This window comes from Ailuropoda melanoleuca, chromosome 12 (assembly GCF_002007445.2).
Source record: "Ailuropoda melanoleuca isolate Jingjing chromosome 12, ASM200744v2, whole genome shotgun sequence".
NCBI classification, from domain to species: domain Eukaryota; kingdom Metazoa; phylum Chordata; class Mammalia; order Carnivora; family Ursidae; genus Ailuropoda; species Ailuropoda melanoleuca.
The window spans coordinates 17,159,137-17,176,588 of NC_048229.1; the positions used below are offsets into that span (position 1 = coordinate 17,159,137).

Here is a 17,452-nt window from a genome sequence, read left to right on the forward strand (position 1 = left end):
CCACCCCCACCCCCACCCCCCGCACCTTGTGGGCTTTGCCTCGGGGCCGCTGTGTTCCCGTGTCCCGGCCCCGACACTCAGCGTCCGTGTCTGTCCCGCCCGCAGCTCCCGCAGTGTCTCTGCATCCACCTCCAGCGACTGAGCTGGTCCAGCCACGGCGCACCCCTGAAGCGCCACGAGCACGTGCAGTTCAACGAGTTCCTGATGATGGACATCTACAAGTATCACCTCCTCGGCCACAAACCCGGCCAGCACAGCCCCAAGCCCGGCGAGGCTGGGGGGCCCCCCGACGACCTGCAGGATGGGCCGGCCGCCCCCAGTTCAGGTGTGTGTCTGCGGAGCGAACGCGCGGGACCCGCGGCACAGGGGAAAGGAATTCGGCGTCGCCGCCTTCTGGGGCACTTATGCCACGAGGGGAGCTAGGCCAGCGGTCGCTTCAGTTCTCGAGAACAGCAGGATTGGGGGTATGGGAGGGAAGATTCCTTAAAAGAGGTTGGACTTATATAGTAATGAGGTATATGGTTTTGAAAACGGCATCACAGTTGAAAAAATATGGGAAGACAAGCTTATGATTGCTTTCTGATCATTTGACTGAATGATAATTAGCTCCTAGCATTCCAGTGAATCTCTTCCCCCAGCCCGCCCAGGAGGGTCATGTCGTTTATACCGATGTGGGGAGGACAAGTTCGGGCTAAAGATCACTTCTTCATTACTGAGTTCCTTATTGAGCTAGTTCCACTGCTGTCCTCACTTGAGACTAATCGCCGAGCTGGGGCCCCAGGGAGCAAGTAGCTCTTACGACCCTCGGTCTTGAGGAGAGGAAAATCGAGGCCCCAGGAGGTGAAATGACTGGTCGCAGGGCAAACATCAATCCGCTGGAAGAACAGGCTCCAGAAGGCAGCGTTGGGCAGTTTTTAAAAGATAACTTGTCTGACACCTTGAGTTCTTTAGAATTACTCAGACGAGGAAAACCCACCGACTCTAAGGGCTCCGAGCCAAACTCCCCACCCGCACCTGCGCCCAGTCAAGCCGGGGGCCTGGCTTCCCCGCACCCCGGATGCTCTTTCTCGTCTCACAGTTGTGTGGCCTGGCAGGACGCCTTTCGCAGGGAGACTGTGTTTTGCCTTTTTTCAGCCGATTGGTAGATGGACGTCAGAGCAGCGGCAGTGGGAAGAGGGCTCAGTGTTTGGCCACTGGTTTAGATCCAGAACCACCTCACCCTGGGTCCCTCCTCTCCCGACAGGGGCTACAGGTCTGCTTGTGGTCGCGGCATGCTGGCCATGGCTACCGTACGGCCAACAGGGGCCTGCTGGGTACTTCCAGGCCCTCGCGTAGGACACTTGAAAGGAAAAGAGAGATCAGTAGCTCCATTATTTTATCGACACCGCTCACCATTTATCAACACAGTTACCTGTTGGTTTTCTTCAGAAGCTGGCGATTAAAGAATAGAGACTGTTGAGGTCAGTGGTTCTCACCAGGGAGTTTTGTCCCCCAGGAAACATGGGCCAGTGGCTGGTGGCATGTTTGGTTGTCACAGCTGGGAGACGGGTGTTCCCGGCATCTGGTGGGTAGAGGCCAGGGATGCTGTGAAACACCCTGCGATGCCAGGACAGCCCCCACATCCGAGAGTTACCCAGTCCGCATGTCCGTGGTGTCAAGGTCGAGAAACCTTGGTTTTGGTTGAAATGCCAGTAAATTAGCTATAGCCTCACTCCGGCGCCTCTTCAGCAACAGGGACGCGGCTTCAAGATTCACAAGGCTGTCAAGGTGAGCAGCAGACCAGGAGCTAGACACCCTTTTCCTACTTGGGATTAAGAAAGTCAAGGAGAAAAAGGTAGGGGCACCTGGGGCTCAGGCGGTTAAGTGTCTGGGATCTCAGGGTCTTGGGATCGAGTCCTGCATCGGGCTCCCTGCTCAGTGGGGATTCCGCTTCTCCACCTCCCCCTGCACTTGCTCTCTCTCTCAAATAAGTAAAGTCTTAAAAAAATAAAAAGGACAAAATGGTAGGAATCAACCTAAAACAAAATGAACTACTTGTTCCTTTGCAGCATTGTTGGGGATCTAAACTCAAGGTAATTGAGGCCGTGGGGTGTTCTCCCACAGCTACGGCTCCTGTAATCGCCCTGGGCCTTTCTCTCTTGCAGTTCTGAACCAGCCCGGGGGCCCGAAAACACAAATTTTTATGAATGGCGCCTGCTCCCCATCTTTATTGCCCCCGCTGCCGGCCCCGCTGCCCTTCCCGCTCCCGGTGGTTCCTGACTACAGGTGAGCTGCTCCGGAGAAGCACAGTCTTCATTTCTCGTAGCTGCTGGTTCTCTTGGTTTCCAGAATTAGCTTTGCACAGAAACGATGACAACGCAGACATTTGTTCTTTCATCTTAAGGTGTAATTTCACTATTACACATTGCTGTTTATTTTTGTCCCAGATGGAAAGCATTTTAAAAATAAGAATTCTAGGGGCGCCTGGGTGGCACAGCGGGTGGGCGCCTGCCTTCGGCTCAGGGCGTGATCCCGGCGTTGTGGGATCGAGCCCCACATCAGGCTCTTCCTCTATGAGCCTGCTTCTTCCTCTCCCACTCCCCCTGCTTGTGTTCCCTCTCTCGCTGGCTGTCTCTATCTCTGTCGAATAAAGAAATTAAAAAATCTTAAAAAAAAAAATTCTAAAAGTACATAAAATTTCAATATGTGTGCTCTGTGTATACACGTGGGAATGCATCAGTCTGCATCTTAATGGTCATGTAGTGTTCACGGGTACGGAGGTACCCTTGTATCATGCCCCTGTCACCGAACAGCTAGGATTCTTTCACGTTTTATTCTTGCCCACGACCCTTCTTTTTTGTGTCTGTAAACGGCTTGCGTGTGTTCCTTCCATTCAGCTCCTCCACGTACCTCTTCCGGCTGATGGCAGTTGTGGTCCACCACGGAGACATGCACTCGGGGCACTTCGTGACGTACCGACGGTCCCCACCGTCGGCCAAGAACCCTCTTTCAACCAGCAACCAGTGGCTGTGGATCTCCGACGACACGGTCCGCAAGGCCAGCCTGCAGGAGGTCCTGTCCTCCAGCGCCTACCTGCTGTTTTATGAGCGGGTTCTTTCCAAGATGCAGCACCAGGGCCGGGAGTACAGGTCCGAAGAATGACTGCCCTGCCCCAGAGCCGATGGCACTGTCCACGCTGGAACCGGGCACGATCTGACTGTGTGTGCGTGCGCAAGCAGCCCCGCTAGAGTCCCCAGCCTTCTGGCGTGTTCTCAGCAGGCTCCGTGCAGGAGCCGCTGGCCCCCATTCAGACCAAATCCGACTCCCTGAACAGCTCTGCTAGTGTGCGCTGGATGGTGTCCTCGCTGTGCTCCGACAGCATTCATTCTGTCTAGAACGTCTTCTTACTCACCTGATAAAGGTAATTAAAAGAAACTCGATTCCAGAAGCCACCTTTCTTTATATCTGGCTATGTCAGGTGTTCTCAGAGGGGAGGTAACTGTCTAACCCTCCAGTCGGTTCCAGCATAGATCTTTTATTTTTAATAAGGCCCATAAAAATTGGTGAAATTATTAAAGGCAACAATTTAGAAGAAAAGTGCCTTTCACTTCTGATTGCTTTTGTAGCACGTCCATTCTGGAAAATACATATTGCTAAGACCCCTCTGAACAACTTTTGAAAAGCTCGGCTCCGAGCTTCCAAGTTTCTCCGTGGAGAGCAACAGGACGGCTGAAAGACGCCTGAAGAACACCCGCCTTCTCTTTTTGTGGGTCTTTTCTAATCTTTGGATTCTTTATATGTCATCAAAGCGCACCTGCCAAATCTGCCCCCCCCTCCGGGGGACATTCTTGCACCGCTCTGTCGGTGGTAAGTGAACTGCTTCCCGCTCGCTCTTCCTGTCGGCACCCTGGGCTGGAGGCGTGAGCGTGGCGCTCGTCAGACTGAACAGCGGGCGCGGAGCAGCACGCGCTGACCCTGCGCCGCCTCCGCTCTGCACAAAGCCCGTTCGTACACGAACCCCCCCCCCGCCCTCTGGTGGACAGCTCTATTCCGAATTCTCTTGCCCCTACAGCGCTCCCCGAGGTTACAGGTGCAGCTGGGGGCTGTGGGAGAGGTCAGTCCTTGCCTGGATTCGGGAGCTGGGGTCAGAAGGGCACTGACCACAGGGCCGCAGTCGGGCTTCCTCGTTTGTCACAGGAACAAACTTCCTCCTTTGTCTCAGCGAGCATCAAAACCCCAGCCCGTTCCACAAAAAAGAAGAAAGTTTTCAGTTTGTGAAAACTGTATCCTTACAGCTGATCATCTACTATTGTCACTTTGTTACAGGTCCACATTCTAAATTTGTTGGCTCCCCGCAGCCCAATACAAAAACTATATTGAGCGTTCTTTTCCCTCTTTGGAGAAGTCTCATGAGTAGAGGCCAGGGCCACAGGAAGTTTGCGGACACAGTAGTATCTATGTTTTAGCTAGGTTTTTTATTTAAAAAAAAAAAAAAAGATATCAAATTCAAACAGACTCTTCAGAGTTAAGATTTGGAATCAGAGCTTTCTAAAAGGTCCCTTGAGGTGAGGCTGAGAACTGGGCTTCCTCTGGTGGGGGCGGGCTGGTAGCCACTTCTAGACCAGGCCTGGGTGTCCGCTAAGAGCGCCGGGGGCCCAGGTGACCGCCATCCCCGCCGGGCCCGGCACGTGCCCCGAGGACTCCAAACTCACGACCGATTGAACACGTACTGTGAAAGGTTCTGGCTTTGATGTTGAAACGAGTACAGCTGTTCTGCCGGGATCTGGTGGAACAAAGGCCCAGTGCGTAACCTTACGCCGCTTTGTGAGGCTGTAACTTTCAGTAACTGCTCTTTGGCCACCGCTTCCTCTTTGAAATCTGCCACTAAAGAGACGCCGGGCACGGAACGTTGAGCTGTAAGCAGATGGTGGGTCAGAGGCCAGGGTTGAGCCAAGGCTGTAAATGTGAATGGTATCTGTGCAAGGTCTCTGAACCGGACTTAAAGCTGACTTCCTCATTTTGTAAATTATTAGGCGTTAAGTAGCAGCCACATCATCTTATTTCTAGCTTTAAGTTATTCACAAAGCAGCTTCTCTTGGCAAAAAAACCTAAGTTAAACTAGTAGTTTATGCCATAATAACTGCTGATTCATGTATTTGCTAAAGGTACCTTTTGTATCTGCTGTGTATTATAGTAATAAAAGAATTTTTGTTAGGAAAAAAATATCCACTGGTATTCTTTCATAATTGACCAATTTGATATAATCATCCTCTTTCGGAATTCTGCATTGTTATGTAACAGGCCCCGGGCTTGGACAAAGCCTTTCCTATGTTCCCTGTTGGGAAAAGAGACGCCAGCTCCCTCCTGGAGCAGAGAGGGGGGAGAAAAGTACAAACCACCGACCAAGTTTTTACTTTTTATTGGGCAGAATTTTGCGAAATGTCAGATTGACCCGTGGAGCCAGAATCTTCTTTCGTACGGGAAGACTGTGGTACCAGTGAGTGTTGGTCGGGTGGTTCATCATAAGCAAACTTCCGTGGGCCAGCTGAAGCCTGACCACCTCCACCTTCCGGGTGGGCTTCTTCCCCCGAGAATCCTTATGCCGGAAGAAGAAGTCTCTGCAGGCCCCGAAGGAGACGGAGGCTATGGGGCTTCCGGGAGCCAGTTCTCGTTCATCATCTCGGTGCTCTCCGATGTGGTCACAGCCATCTTTATACCTGCAGTGAGAACACAAGCCCAGTTTACAAAACAGCCCTCTCCTGGGCCGTGCCAACAGGGCAGAGTCCTCACTTTCCTACAGCGTGATAGGTGCCACGAGCAGCCCCTGCTGTGGGTCTGCAAGGGCCGGAGGGCCTCATCTGGGTCTGCAGATGAGCCAAGCCTGAAACATTTCCACTCAATCTTGTCCCGTTTGATCGTATGCTTTAAAATGGAACTCACCAAAAGCAGCCAAAAACTCATCTTGGGGTTTTCCCGGTTCATATGTGTAAACCTTTAAATGGTTTCTCCCCACACTTAGAATAAAAAACCCCGACATCTTGCCAGTTTGACCCCTGCCCGTCTCTGAGCTCGTGGTAGCCCCCTCTCCCTCCCCTCACGGCTGCTCCAGCAGTATCAGTGGGATTTCTGCTCCGTACACACTCAAGCCCCCTCTGCTCTTCCTCCGGATGTCCGTGTGGCTTGTTCCCTCCCTCCACGTAATCTCCAGCTCCAACGTCGACACCTCGGGGAGCCCTCTGCTAACCACCTCCCCCTAACCTCAGGGCGATTCTGTCCCCCAAGGGACACTCAGCAGTGTCTGGAGACATTCTGATGGCTGTGACTGGGAAGGGGATGGTCTTGGCATCCAGGGGGTGGAAGCCACAGAGGCTGCTCACATCCTACAAAGCACAGGGCAGCCCCGACGACAGAACTATCTGGCCCAAAACATCAGAGAATTGCTGGTGAGAAACCCTGCCCTCAACCCAGACCCCTTCCTCCTAGCCATCCTTAGCCAAATCAGCCTGTTTACTTTTAAGACACTTATCAATGTCTGAAATGATCTTGTGCAATGGTTTGTTCACGAGAGAATCACCTCTCACTTCCCGAGGCAGCCTGGGCTCTGTGAGGACTAACGGCTGATGCTGTCCCGGCCACATCCCTGCTGCACTAAAGGATTCGTTGTACAAGTGAATAAAATACGGATCTTAACTCCAGGGAACAAACTGAGGGCTGCTGGAGGGGAGGTGGGGGGGGGGATGGGTAACCGGGTGACGGGCATTAAGGAGGGCACGTGATGTGATGAGTACTGGGTGATTACTGAACTCTACATCTGAAACTAAGGATGTCCTATATGTTGGCTACTTGAATTTAAATTAAAAAAAAAATGATGAAATCCTAAACTCCTGCTTTCGGAAGAAGCAGCAGGTTTATACAATTCAGTCCAGTAGCCTAAAAAAGAAAAGTAAAAAACAGAGTATCACCTGTTGACAAGCACAAAGTTGAAGGTCTCTCCCGTCACCACAGAGACACGATCCCGGACATGCTCCAGAACTGGGATCCAGGGCTTTGGAGACAGAGTGAGGCCCGAGAATGTGTAGGTCAGCCCCTCGTTGCCATAGGTCGCTTGCTTCCTGGGCACACTGTGCCACCTCCCAAACACCTGGACCCTGGCCAGCGCACCTGTGGAGACAAAACACGGCAGCTCAGAAGAGCAGGCGGCGAGCAGCCCACATGCTTGCTCCCTGAGTATTCAGGATCGGAAGGGAACTGAAACAGGAGTAACATTTCACTTCCTGACCACGGAAAAAATCACTGTGGCTTGCCCGAAATGTTCATGTAAGAACAGTGATTCTTGTCCTAGACGTAGAGAAACATGCTCTTGTCCAAAATTTTTTTTTTTAAACGCCATGCCTTAATTGCCTGAACTCCAGGAGAAGCATAGTAAGAGGCCGAAATGCAAGCAAGCTGAAGTCAGGCTACACGCTAGGGTGATCCTGCTAACCGTGGGGACTAAGGGAGTGGGGCCCCAAAAGAGAGGAAGCTAATGCAGCTAAGGCTGTAGGCTGAGGTCTCCCGTGGGCTTTTCTCTGCCCCCGCGGGCTCTGCCACCTTGCAGGAGTTCTAGACTGTTAGGTTTCCCCCGCCCCCGCCGCGGGGTTATGCTGGGGACTCCCCTGTGGGGGAATTACCTGGTTATTTGCTGTATCTCCTACTAGACTTAGAGTCACCTGGGGGCTTTCTGAAAACACTGATGACTGGGCTGCACAACCCCACCCAGCTACTCCGATTCAGCTGGTCTCGGGCAGAACCCAGAATCCTTTTTGTTTTTTAACTTTCCCAGCTGATTCTCATCAGCAGCCAGGTGGAAAATCACTCTCAAGTCTTGTCAGCTCCTGGTGGGCAGGGAAACTTTTCTCCAGTTTGTATCCCAAGTGCCCAACAGGGTGCTTGGCCCAGAGATGCCCAGAGAGTATGTGTTGAATCAGGTAATGAATTCACCAGTAATTAACGGCTCCCGAGTTCAGATCTCTCCAAACGCAGAGCACTAGTTTTTATCAAACAAGTCTTCAACTCACCCCGCAGTCCTCTCCTTACCTGTAAAATACTCCACTTCCTGCTCCAGCTCCTGGAGAATCTTGTCTGCTTCCGCTTTGCCAAACAGGACTGTGTAATCACAGCTCAGGCCCTCCGCTCGGATGTGCCGCCAGCTGGGGCCGGCCAGGTGGCCTGCATTCCCCTGGGTGTCCGTCCTGGGCCTTTTCCTGCTGCTCTCCTTGTCTCCTCTCAGCCCTGCTGCACCTTCTCCGCTCGCCTCCTGCTCCCTCTTTCCCAAAAGGCCCCCTAAAGCCCCCTTCACCAGGAACCTGTCCATTCTGTCTCCACAAAGTGAAGACCTGGGAGCCGGAAGCAAGGCAGAGAGATTGCCCAGGCTCTGACCTCGATGCAAAAATTAGCTTGGTGGCCGAGCGGTCCCACAGAACTTCTCCCCAGTATATTCAAGTTCCCACTTTTAACACCATGTGCTAGAAAGGAAGTAGTGGATGTTGAAGCTGGAACGGTCCCTCAGGACGTCCTGGGTCCCCCACACCTGGCTATGCCTCACAATCGGCTGGATGGCTTGCAACACCCCAAATGCCTGCATTCCACCCCAAAGCACATGACCTTCTCAAGACAGCCCACCCTGGCACGCCCGGACAAGGGAAGGGGTTTGTCGAAAGTCACCCAGAGAAGCAGATTCCCGGTCTCCTTCCCCCCGCCCCCCACCCGCTACTGACCCGCCCTCCCACGCCAGTATCCCCTTAGGTAAGTATAGTGATCCTCGAATGGCTAGGATTCAGAATCTGAACTCAAAACAGTTACACGGGTTCACACGCACGCCGAACTCTGACAGAAAATAAGAACTGTGACAACGAGCGAGCGTTGGAGGTGAGAGGAAGGGCGCGGGCTCTCTCCGACTCCCCATACACCAGCCGCGCAGCCCCGAGCCCTGCAAACACCGGGGGCGGGGCTGGCGGGAAAGAAACAACGCCGCGGTCGTAGCGTCACTTCCGGGTGGATTCCGGCGCCCGCCGGGAAATGTAGGCACCTCGGCGAAAGTGTGGCGAGCGGCTCCCTAGCGCCACCTTTTGGTCTCCTGGGCGCACTGCAGGCACTGCGGGTTTTCCGCCTAGTTGCTCGTTCCTTAGTGGCCGAGGATCCTCTGTGGTCTGGGAGCTGTTGTTCGGTGTCACCTCTCCCTGGGCGTCCGGACAGGGAGGTGGGCCACCCGGTGGGAGCACGACCCCATGGCTTCTGTATTCGTCTCCACCACTCGGGCTGTGTGGGTCTTGCATGTCGCTTACCCACCCATCCCCCGCCCCCGGGCTTGAATAGCTTCACCTGCACAGTGGGGCTCTACAACCTTCGCCGTGGGAGCGCTGTGAGGATTAGATGACAGGACGGGCGAGGAGTGCTTCTGTGTTCCAAATAAATGTCAGTTTCCATTATTGCACCTCATTTTTGTTGACTGTCTCCCCCAGTGCAATGAAAGCTCCGTGGGATTCGGAGCCTTTATTTTGAATCTTCTTAGTGCACAGATCTGCGGATTTTGACAGAAGTACACAGTTGTGTGACAACCACCACAAATCAAGATCCAGACGGTTCTGTCACCCCATAAAGTCCCCCAAGCCTCTTAGTTAGAAACTCGCCTTCGCCCGATGCTGCCCCCGAGCCCCCAGCAACCACTGAGTAGTTCCCAGTCGCTATAGTTCTGTCTTTTCCAGAATTTTTTAAAAAGATGTTATTTGTTAGAGAGTGAGAGCACAAGCAGGGGGAGCAGCAGGCAGAGGGAGAGGGAGGAGCAGGCTTCCCGCTGACAGGGAGCCCTCCACCGGGCTGGATTCCAGGACCTCAGGATCACAACCCCAGCCCAAGGCAGGCATCCCCTTTCCAGAATTTCTTACAAATGAAATCATACAATAGATAGCCTTTGGTGTCTGGCCTTTCGTTCAGCTCAATGCTTTTAAGATGTACCTTTGTTTGTATGGGTTGTTTCTTTTATAGCTCAGCAGCATTCTGCTGTATGGATGCCCCCCCAGTTTGTTTACCCACTCACCCCACCCCTGTTGAGGGACCTTTGAGTCATTTCCAGCTTGGGGCAATTACAGATGAAGTCACTATAGCCACTCCGGCATAAGCTTTTCTGTGAATGCAGATTTTCATTGCACTTGGGTGAACACGTAGGAGTGGGGTTACAGGGACACACGGTTAAGTGTTACGTTTCACTTTGTACCCAAACTGAGATGTATTTCAAAGTGGCTGTAAGGGTACACGATTTAGAGTTAATGAGCTTCTCCCCTCAGGTATCAGGATCCTTGCCCTAGGCGCTGGAACACGACCATCCTAAATCGCTGGGATGTAGTTTTTGGAATATAGGGGAGGTTAGGTGGGGTCCGGAGCTGATGGCCAAGAAAGAAATCTTGAGATGTCTTCGGTGCAAAATGGTGGTGTTATTAACGCGAGGGGACAGGACCCGTGGGGACAAACAGCAGCCGCTGCCTTCTGCTCTCTGCTGACTGGGGATCGTGAGGAGCAACAGATCGTAAACTTTGGGGTTGGGAGAAGTCAAGATAAGGGAAGTCGCAAAAGGATTTTCATATGCTAAAGAAGACTCACGGGATTCCCGAGGCCTTGCCATTGTCAAATTAAGGTTGCTTCTCCCTCTAGCAAGGCATTAACATTAAGATAGGAGCTTCTGGGAGGAATATTACACTCTGTCTGCCTGGAGTATTTGTCAGTGGGCTGCAGGTCATAAAGACATTTAATTTTATCTGTGTTTCCTTCTGCCTTTGTTTCCCGCATCACCTGCCCTCAGCAGGGTTAAATTTTGGAGATGGAGATAAATAAACAAGGAAAGAATACATTAACATAATTTTGGAGAGTACAGAAGCTATCGAGTGACCAGCTAGAACGTGGGGGCAGGAGAAGGCCTTTCAGAGGAAGGACCTGAGTTGAGACCCAAAGCTTACCAGGTAGGGGGACAGCGCGTGCAAGAGAGCACAGGCCACACAAGGGTGTCAAGCTGGCGATGTCCAGTGCTGAGAGCCAGATTGAGTCACCTCACAGTAGTAGGGCTTCGGTTAGAGGGAAACAGCTCTGCCAGCAGGGTAAGAAGCTGGGGTTTATTCTAAAATTTGGAAACTGTAGGGAGGATTTTTACCTGGGAATTACCACGATGCAATTTGCATTTCAAAAAGATCACTCTGGTAAGAAAGAGGAGAGCAGCGGGGGATTGTAACCAGGTGATGAAGAACAGCAGTTGCCTGATTTATTTTGCAGATAGAACCGAGAGGACCGGGGGTCGGTTTGGATGTGGGGAGGGAACGCGGGAACAAGAAGGATCGCAGGTGTACCGGGCGTGCGGTGGTGCCTTGTAGACGATGCAGAGTTTGGAGTTTAATCTTCAAGACCTCGGTTAAAGTCTCCCCCAGACCTTAAAGGTTAGGCAAAACGGAGGACCGCACTTCGCGCTAGGTTACTGTCAGTAAAATAGGTTGTGAAAACTGGCTGAGAGCAAAACAAGTGATTGTTTCAATGCTAATTTCACTCCCACCACAACCCTTCGGGGGAGGTAATCTGATCTCCTTTCCCCCCCCCCCCACCGTGTAGGTGGAGGGACGCGTCCCAAGGCAGGGGTGTGATGGCTGAGTACAATGAATTAAAGAGTAAACACCCGAGCCAAAACACTCAGGACCCTGCCTACCCCCTGAGGCTTCCAAGCCCCACCCCGTCCCATGGGCGTCGCGCCCCCGCCCCTCCGGCACATGCGCACTTGACCGCCGACAGCCCCCCGCGCACCCACCCACCTGGGTCGGAGCATGCGCGGGCCGTTTGGCGCCAATTTCGGACAGCCGCAGCTGGCGCATACCACGGGTTCTCCGGGCGGCGCGCGTCCGCTCTCCTCGGCTCCGGGATGATCGGCCAGAAGACCCTCTACTCCTTCTTCTCCCCGTGCCCCGCCGGGAAGCGACGTGCCCGCAGTCCCGAGCCGGCCCACCCGGGGACCGGCGTGGCGGCGGTAGCTGAGGAGAGCGGGAATGCGGCTGTGAGGAGCGGCGGGGACCGGGCACCAGGGACAAGGGACGGGGAGGAAGGCGACGGGCCCCGCTCGGCCGAAGGGTTGCAGGGACGCGCCAGCGACTTGGTAAGCTGGGTCCCTATGTTCAAAGCCGACTGCACGTGTTCAAAACAGCCCGCGCAGTTCTCTGTCGGCGGCCATTCTGAGGGGCCAGCCAATGGAGATGGATCTCGGGGCCCGCGGCGCCAATCAGAGTGCGAGGGGCCGCCCTGCTCGGCCCGCCGTCCAATCAGAGGGGAGAGAGGCAGAACTCACCCCCTCCCCGAGGTTTTTGCCGCGAAACGACCACGTGGGGACGCGGGGGGGCGGGGCGTCGGGGTCAGGGCCTCCCTTCCCGCCAACCCCGCGGGAGACATCGCGGGCGTTCCCCACCGCCCCTCTTCCCGCAGCCTCTTGGTACCAAACTCAAGACTGGGGCAGCGGCCTACCTTCCCGGACCGGACCCCCAGAGTCCGGTTTTGCTACCACTTGCCCCGTGGGGGCTGCAGTCCCGCGAATGGGCGTGCTCCGCCATGGGCCGTGGGGTTGGGGGCGGCAGCTGTGGGCGCCTGGGCGCGGCCCGCTGCAGACGGTGACCCGCCTGTGCGGGGACCACTTGCAGGCCAGTCCTCCCAAGAAGGCCCGGGCCGTGCAGGAGGACCCCGGCACGCCGCCCTCCTCGCCGCTGAGTCCCGAGCAGCTGGTCCGCATCCAGAGGAACAAGGCCGCCGCCCTGCTCAGACTCGCCGCGCGCAACGTGCCGGTGGGTTTCGGTGAGAGTTGGAAGAAGCCGCTCAGCGCAGAGTTCGGGAAGCCGTATTTCATCAAGGTAAACCGAAGCTGCGGGCCCTCGGTCTTGCTAGGATAGCTTGCAGCGTCTACGTTTGTAGGCTCCTGTGTTCCCTCTTTTAAGGTCCTTTTCCGGGTAAGAGCGTAAAATAACAGCCACGGGGTTTTGCGTTCGTATGCCTTATTGCAGTTCATAAAAGACTGTAAGATGGCATGGTTTCTTGTAAACCATTCAGCGGGTCTGCTCTCCAGGAAAGGGCGGGCGGCACGGTAAAAACCACAAACCAGACTGCGTGAAACCTGGTCCAGCCTTTGCCAAAAGAGGGAGGGACTGTCACCAACAGGAAGGCAAAGCAGCGAGGCCAGTCTACGTAGACTCGGCCCAAATGAAGGGGGAGGGCACCGAAGTGGAGGGACATCTTTGGGGACATGCAAGTCTAGCTTTTGTTTCTCAAAAGAATTTGGATGTAAGACTTGGCAGAGAGCTAGATAATGCGTCGGCTAGTTTACATTCGAAGTTTCCTTATTGAACTCTTACACTTGGCGGTGAGAATCTGATTTGTCTTTACCGCAGCTAATGGGATTTGTCGCGGAAGAAAGAAAACATCACACTGTTTATCCACCCCCGCACCAAGTCTTCACGTGGACCCAAATGTGTGACATAAGACAAGTAAGTACAGGCTGTTGGTGAGTTTTAGTGAAACGGGTGTGGAAGTCAAATAGTATGTCTTTGTTAATCACCCACCCTGCAGGCCATTGCCTGTCCATGATGGAGTAATAAATAACATACTGACATTGTGAGATTTGGCTGGCTATGTTTTAGCCTGTTAGCTTTCTGACTTAGACCATGTGCTGTCAGTGCAGCAAAAAAGAAGTCTGTACATAGACCTGTGTCTGTTTGCTCTAGTTTTTTGTATTTTATTTAACCCTGAAACCAACACCATGCCAACGTTAGGTCTCAGTGTGGTGCTGTTGAGGAAACAGGCATGAAGCATTGAGGTCTTTTGCAACTGGTTAGTCCACCCCCCATCTTGACTTGCAGCTCCATATTCTTGGTGTGTGACCACACTGTCTTTTATAATCGATGCTTTCAAGCTCTTGACTTCTGGCCCAAACAGTTTTACTATCCTGTTAACATTCCTTTGCTCTGGTTCATTCTGTATAATGGCTGCTGGTTGGTCTGGTCACTTCAGTCTCCTGGCCAGAAGCTTGTTCGTGGCTTTACACTCACTGTATGAACAGGGAAGCTGAACACGAAAATAGCAGTGTTCGACTTTTCAGACTTCCCTCCACCCCCAACTCTCCTACTTCCGAGTTGGACAGTGTGACTGTGTTCTGTCTATTGAAAAGCCAACCAGATCCATCTGTGGCACCTCCCTTGAAACCTGTTGCCCCCTACCTTTCTGATCTGCCTTTCCCATCCAGTACCTTTAATGTCTGCTTACGCTGTTCTTATCCATTTCCCTCCCCCATTTTGTAAGCCAGGGGTTAGGGATCCTGTGATCTTATACTGTGTCTGTTAAACCCCATGGAAGTGAAATAGGTGAATGACCCATGGATAAAGCTGCCGCACCTAATACTTGCATACTTGACCATTTTTCACTTTTGAGCAAAAGCTTTGAATATAGCTCTTTTTATAAGGTTATAAAAAGTTACGAACTTTTTAAGTTCAGGACTAGCTTGTGCCTTGTTTGAGCTGTGGGCTGTTTTGAATACCAATGACCAGTGTCAACAGGGAGGAATAAGAGAGCATGAAAGTTCAGAGGATGAGATGGCCCAGTGAGTCCTCCTTGCAGAGAAACATATGGAAGGTCGGGGAGGTTGAGTGGCTCCTTCAAGGTCATCCCTTATCCAGGACCAGAACCCAAAAGCTTTCCTGCTTCGATAGGCTGTTTCATGAGGGAGAATGTGCTACGTTCAGAGTGAGCACCGATGGTGCCAACAGGGAGGTCCACAAAAGGTTCCCGACGTCTGAAGTTTGGGTTCTGAAGGATGTAATGTATGCTGGCTTCAGGAGGATTCTGAGAAGGAACACCGTGGGCAGAAGAGGGAGAATGAAGAAGAGGTGGGCAGGCAGCAGATCAAAAGGACTAGCTGTATTTTCACACCGCCTGTGACCTTGATCTCATTACTTTTCATTGCACGTTGCCACCTTCTCCATAGCCCTTTGACCTCATTCTCTTCTGATTTTATCCCTCAGAAGATATGGGGGGAAGAGGCATCTTCATATGTAACTCAGTAGGGAATTTGCATAGCTTCTACTCATTGAAAAGAAATTTGGTACATGTCTGGAAATTTAAAATACACTTGCCCTTGGACCAGCACCTCCTATTTTGAATCTGTTCCATAGAAATAAAAACAACAGGATATAAAGATAATATGTACTGGGACGTTTGTGGCGTCATTTTTTTGTGATGGAAAAAAAAACTAGGAAAAAAGCAAACTGGCTGTCAGTGACCGAGCTCTGGGCATTGAAGGGTGCCTGAAATGCATGATGTGAGAAACACAAAAATGTAGGGTGATTACATCACCCCAGTTATATCGGTAACTCTACAGGTTTGAATCAGGAGAGGATAGGGATGAGTGGGAGACAACCAGCCACTTTGTTTCTGGATGAGCCAAGGGCATGTTTTCACAATCTGAGAAGTGAAGGGGTGGACTTTTTTTTACCCACACACCTGCATCAGAGGAGCGGGGCTGTGTAGCAGGTGAGGGAGTGAAGGATAATTAGACAGTGGAAAGTAATGGTGCCAGCTCACCCACTCCCTTCTGGGGGTTCTTAGTTTGGGTCGTGGTGGGGGGCTGCCTTTCTCATCATCGTCGTCCTTTTTACAGGTTATCTCTTGGCCAGGTGTTCGTTTAAACGGCTTGTGCGACAGTATTTAATTTCTTGCCACCTGGTATTCACAGGTGAAGGTTGTCATCCTGGGCCAGGATCCCTATCATGGACCCAACCAAGCCCATGGGCTCTGCTTTAGTGTTCAAAGACCCGTTCCACCGCCACCCAGGTACGATTGCTTGACAGATGGCTTGGGTCCAAGTGTGATTACTTTCAGATATGTACTTTGCAGGTTCTGGGTAGAGCTGTTGGGACTTTGAGTAGCCTTTGGAGCAGGATTTTTCCGTCTTATTACCGTTGACATCGGGGGTTGGGTGTTTGTGCAGGAGAGGTTTTGTTCTGTGCACTCACCGTAGGGTGGTGGACAGCACCCCGGCCCCACCCACTAGGATGCTGGCAACACTGCCCTGCTCCCAGCTAGAGAGCGCTCGCGAAATGGCAGTGAGGAATGGCTTTAGACCTTGCCCGAAGTCCCGTGGGGGGCGAGATCACCCGCGGTTAAAAACCATGGCTTTGGGGAGTCTGACAGACAACATATCAAACCGTAAGCATTAGTGGAGAGGTGGTAACCCCTAGGCTGATGATCTTGAATCTCCCGAAGCGTGCTGTTCCTTAAATCTGCGCCTAGACCAAAGCAAAGATCTCTGGCAAGGTTTCCTATCAGAACGAATGGTGGCGCTTCCTCATAGATCCACAAGGTTCATCCCGCTCTCCCCTCCAAGGGCTGGCGGTGTAGGCTGTGATCCACACGTATGTTGGAGGCTACCGAATTTTCAGAATTGTGCTCAAGGCCCTGTTCTTTTTCTTCCGGTTTGCTTTCAGTTTGGAAAACATTTATAAAGAGCTGTCTACAGACATCGATGGTTTCGTTCATCCTGGTCACGGAGATTTATCCGGCTGGGCCAAGCAAGGTGAGCCAAGCACTGCTAGGTATGTTTTGGATGGATTTCAGCACACTCTTATGTCTGGCTGGTTTATGTTTATCAAAGAACATGAAAAACTACAGCACTCACAGAAAACAGCTGCGTACATAGAAATCAAAAAACATGTTTCCACCTTCTTAACCTCTAGCCAATTTTTTGTTCATGTTTTAATCATAATTCAAAAGAAAAATTTTTTTCTCATTGTTATTTAAAGTTTATCTTTAATCTTTACGCCCAATATGGGGCTCGAACTCACAACCCCAAGGTCAAGAGTCGCATGCTCCTCTGACTGTGACATTACTTAATGTTATGTGGGATATACATGTACCTTTTTAAGATTTTATTTATTTATTTATTTATTTATTTATTTATTTATTTATTTTTAAAGATTTTATTTATTTATTCGGCAGAGATAGAGACAGCCAGCGAGAGAGGGAACACAAGCAGGGGGAGTGGGAGAAGAAGAAGCAGGCTCATAGCGGAAGAGCCTGACGTGGGGCTCGATCCCATAACGCCGGGACCACGCCCTGAGCCGAAGGCAGACGCCCAACCACTGTGCCACCCAGGCGCCCAAGATTTTATTTATTCTGAGGGAGAGAACATGAGAGGGGCAGAGGGAGAGAGAGGATCTCAAGCAGACTCCCCACTGAGCACGGAGCCTGACGGGGGGACAGGGCGGGGGGGCTTGCTCTCACAGTTCTGAAATCATGACCTGAGCCGAAATCAAGAGTTGGACGCTTAACCAACTGGGCCACGCAGGCACCGCTTGGGATGTATTTTTTTTTTTTTTTAAGATTTTATTTATTTATTTGACAGAGATAGAGACAGCCAGCGAGAGAGGGAACA

General features: G+C 52.1%; 3 protein-coding genes across 6 annotated transcripts in view; 2 read left to right on the forward strand and 1 right to left on the reverse strand.

Annotated features, from left to right (window-relative positions):
- The window catches only part of USP30 (ubiquitin specific peptidase 30), a 28,597-nt gene extending 23,395 nt beyond the window's left edge, over nucleotides 1–5,202 (forward strand). For 2 of the 4 annotated variants that reach the window (XM_034672792.1, XM_002921228.4), the window contains exons 11-13: nucleotides 106–325; nucleotides 2,145–2,265; nucleotides 2,877–5,202. In XM_034672792.1, coding sequence (XP_034528683.1) covers nucleotides 106–325; nucleotides 2,145–2,265; nucleotides 2,877–3,141 — 606 coding nt within the window. In that variant the 3' untranslated portion in view covers nucleotides 3,142–5,202. Of the gene's footprint in view, nucleotides 1–105; nucleotides 326–1,243; nucleotides 1,461–1,728; nucleotides 1,835–2,144; nucleotides 2,266–2,876 lie in introns of those variants that run through there. The other 2 variants (XR_004629165.1, XR_004629166.1) reach the window with 2 other exon arrangements.
- Nucleotides 5,203–5,383: 181 nt separating this feature from the next.
- ALKBH2 (alkB homolog 2, alpha-ketoglutarate dependent dioxygenase) lies at nucleotides 5,384–11,943 on the reverse strand. The gene is made up of 4 exons (XM_002921229.4): nucleotides 11,805–11,943; nucleotides 8,056–9,538; nucleotides 6,942–7,140; nucleotides 5,384–5,696 (listed from the first exon to the last, which is right to left on the reverse strand). The coding sequence occupies exons 2-4, from the start codon at nucleotides 8,330–8,332 to the stop codon at nucleotides 5,390–5,392; spliced, it is 783 nt and encodes a 260-aa protein (XP_002921275.1). The 5' UTR covers nucleotides 8,333–9,538; nucleotides 11,805–11,943; the 3' UTR covers nucleotides 5,384–5,389.
- Nucleotides 11,877–17,452, forward strand: part of UNG (uracil DNA glycosylase) — a 10,542-nt gene continuing 4,966 nt past the window's right edge. The window contains exons 1-5 of the mRNA XM_034672793.1: nucleotides 11,877–12,142; nucleotides 12,678–12,884; nucleotides 13,419–13,514; nucleotides 15,755–15,852; nucleotides 16,506–16,594. Coding sequence (XP_034528684.1) covers nucleotides 11,912–12,142; nucleotides 12,678–12,884; nucleotides 13,419–13,514; nucleotides 15,755–15,852; nucleotides 16,506–16,594 — 721 coding nt within the window. The 5' untranslated portion in view covers nucleotides 11,877–11,911. The remainder of the gene's footprint in view (nucleotides 12,143–12,677; nucleotides 12,885–13,418; nucleotides 13,515–15,754; nucleotides 15,853–16,505; nucleotides 16,595–17,452) is intronic.

Coding starts and splice junctions, on each gene's coding strand:
- ALKBH2 (XM_002921229.4), bottom strand. CDS start 8,332: ATGGACAGGTTCCTGGTGAAGGGGGCTTTAGGGGGCCTTTTGGGAAAG. Junction 7,141..8,055: donor GGAAGTGGAGTATTTTACAG/GTAAGGAGAGGA, acceptor TTGTCTCCACAG/GTGCGCTGGCCAGGGTCCAG. Junction 5,697..6,941: donor AACTTTGTGCTTGTCAACAG/GTGATACTCTGT, acceptor TTCTCACTGCAG/GTATAAAGATGGCTGTGACC.